Raw genomic sequence first — 2,880 nt, 5'->3', positions numbered from 1 at the left:
GTCATTATCATCATCATCATCGTCATCATTATCATCGTCATCATCATCAGCATTGTAATTATCATCGTCATCATCACCATCATCAACAACAACAATAACAACAACAACAACAGCAACAACAACAACAACATCATTACCACCATCATTGTCTTCACCAACAACAAAGACGACGACAACAACAACAACAACAACAACAACAACAACAACAACAACAACAGCCTCACCGTCCGTGCTATATCGAGACCTCGCAAAACCAATCAGATAATCAGCTTCGCTCTTCAGATCCTCCAAGTTTGTCAGAACCCACTGCAGATCCCCGTGTGTCTCCTTAGAAGACAGATGAGCCTTAGTGCGAACCAATATCGACTCCATGTTCCTCACAACTTCCATCGTTCTGGCCTGGAAATTGTCCAGAAAGTTTGAATTTGTCTATTTATGAGTGGCTAGAGTGTCTGTCTATTCATCCATCTAGCATTGGTTAGAATGTATGTCTGTCTATCTATCTATCTATCTATCTATCTATCTATCTATCTATCTATCTATCTATCTATCAGTGGATAGAATGATGGCTGTCTATCTATCCATCTATCTATCTATCTATCTATCTATCTATCTAGCTAGCTAGCTATCTAGCTATCTATCTATCTATCAATGGTTAGAATGCAAACCTATCTATCTATCTATCTATCTATCTATCTATCTATCTATCTATCTATCTATCTATATATCTATCTATCTATCTATCTATCTATCTATCTCTTATATTATGAACAACCCCCCGCCCCCCAAAAAAAAAACAACAACCTATTAAACAAACAAACAAGTTAACGTAACAAAGAAAACGGAAAATACAAAGAATAACAAAACAACCAAACAGAAAAAGTTAACTATTTAAAAAGCAAAAACAACAAAAGCAACAAACAAACTATACTATATTATAACTCTCAGACCACACATCGAAGAGTTTATGTGACGAACAAAGATCTGCAGCCACAGAAAAGAAAAGAAGTGTTTTTAGAGAAAACAAATGTGACATAATATGTTTGTTTTTTTGGTTTTTTAACTCAACCATCAAACTGACCAGTATCCAATTGACATCCGCGATGTCCGAGTCAGTCCCCCCTGTCCTCCCCTTCTCCTCGATCTCCGTCAACAAGATACGCACTCGTTGTTGAAGATTCGAAGTCGTCCTTAAGTACACCTCGCACACTTCCGAAATCTGTTTCGATACGATCCGAGTCTCCCTACCATCAGATGCCTCGTCCAGCAGCCTCCGAACTCTCACGACGATATCGTCTAGGCTTGTATCGATCACATTTAGAATGTCCATAATTTCTGGGATAGGAAGTGACTGAGCATCGTCCGAATTGGATTGACAGAGACCTGGCGTAATGCACAGAATTGTTGTAAAAAGGAGTGGAAGTATTCGATGAGACATTGTAGCAATCGTGCTTGTAGGTCTGACGTAATCTTTCCACAGTCTCTCTTGTGCAGAATTTATGTTGTCTCTCTGAAGAAGAAGAAAAAATATTATATTATAGACAATGACAATGACAATGACAATGATAATGCCTTTGACAGTGGTAGCGACAGTGACAATGATAGTGACAATGATATGGAAATTGATAATCCTTCTACCGCCTCTTTTGTGTAGAGTTTACGTAGACTCTCTGTAGAAGAAACAGTGACTATTGTATGGTTAAAATGAACTGACCATGACAATCACAAAAACAATGACAATGATAATGACAGTAACAGTTATGATAAAAACTTCAGTTATAATAACATTGACAATGACAATAGCAACGACAATGACAATGAGAGTGACAATGACAATGCCAACTATAGTGACAGTGACAGCGACAGTGACAATAACTATGATGCTGACAATGACAGTGACTATAATGCTGACAATGACAGTGACTATGATGCTGACAATGACAGTGACTATAATGCTGACAATGACATTGACAAGGGCACAACTAATTTTGTTCATGTCGCTGGGAGAAATTTGTCTAGGCAGCTTACAATGGCATTGGTATTACAATAATATTACAAAGTTTATGTACACCCACACATATAAATACACACACCCACACACACATACACACACACACACACACACACACACTCACACACACACACACACACACACAAATGCACACATACACGCATACACACAACGCATGCTCACGTTATTATACACACGCTCAGACAGTACTGTACGGTACTCGCTGGCTTGAAATTGAAGGAGAGATCAGTTTACCAGAAAGTGAGAGATCCATCAGATGGGAGGTTCGACCTCTGAGTTCAACGCCTTACTGGTCACTAATACATGTACTACTATTAGAACTTTTGGCAGACGTACCACAATGTGTTTATCTCAGTAGGTAGAATAAATTAGAGAGAAGAAAGGAGAGGGTGGTTCACGGGTGCTTTTGTATGGCTTGCTTCTTCTTTCTATTTAAGTATAATTTATCATCATTGTCTTCCCTTCTTCCTTTTTATTATTGTTACTCTCTTGTATTAAAACAGAGGCACTTCTTTAAAATAAACATCACTCATGAGTCTCTTTTTAAAAGATTAGGATTACAAATATACTCTTAAGTAATTGGATTTTAAGAAAATGAAACTGGTTGAGCTCGCTTTTGATCTTTTTCTTTTTAAATGCTGCTCTATTCAGAACTGCTGTGCTTTTTCTGAAGAAAAAAAAACCGGGATTGATTTTCAGGGTTGTCAACTTCTCGTGTCGCATTCATGCGTGCAGTCGAAAAGAAAATATATCTCGCCAGGGAACGATAGTTTTAAAGTGTCTCGCTAATTTAAAAAAGAAATAAATAGTGTGAAAATGGACGCGGTTTATGGCTCTTTGAACGTTGC

General features: G+C 37.7%; 1 protein-coding gene across 1 annotated transcript in view; it reads right to left on the bottom strand.

The window, feature by feature from the left end:
• Nucleotides 1-224: 224 nt before the first annotated feature.
• The window catches only part of LOC101849710 (golgin subfamily A member 6-like protein 4), a gene marked incomplete at its 3' end in the record, with an annotated part of 3,221 nt that continues 565 nt past the window's right edge, over nucleotides 225-2,880 (bottom strand). Inside the window, 2 exon segments of the mRNA XM_013085413.2 lie at nucleotides 225-399; nucleotides 1,082-1,510. Of these exon segments, the coding sequence (XP_012940867.1) occupies nucleotides 225-399; nucleotides 1,082-1,438 (532 nt within the window).

Source organism: Aplysia californica, unplaced genomic scaffold (assembly GCF_000002075.1).
Source record: "Aplysia californica isolate F4 #8 unplaced genomic scaffold, AplCal3.0 scaffold00372, whole genome shotgun sequence".
Taxonomy (NCBI): Eukaryota; Metazoa; Mollusca; class Gastropoda; order Aplysiida; family Aplysiidae; genus Aplysia; species Aplysia californica.
Note: the sequence above shows the minus strand (reverse complement) of the source record. Positions and strands in the feature narration are given on the sequence as shown.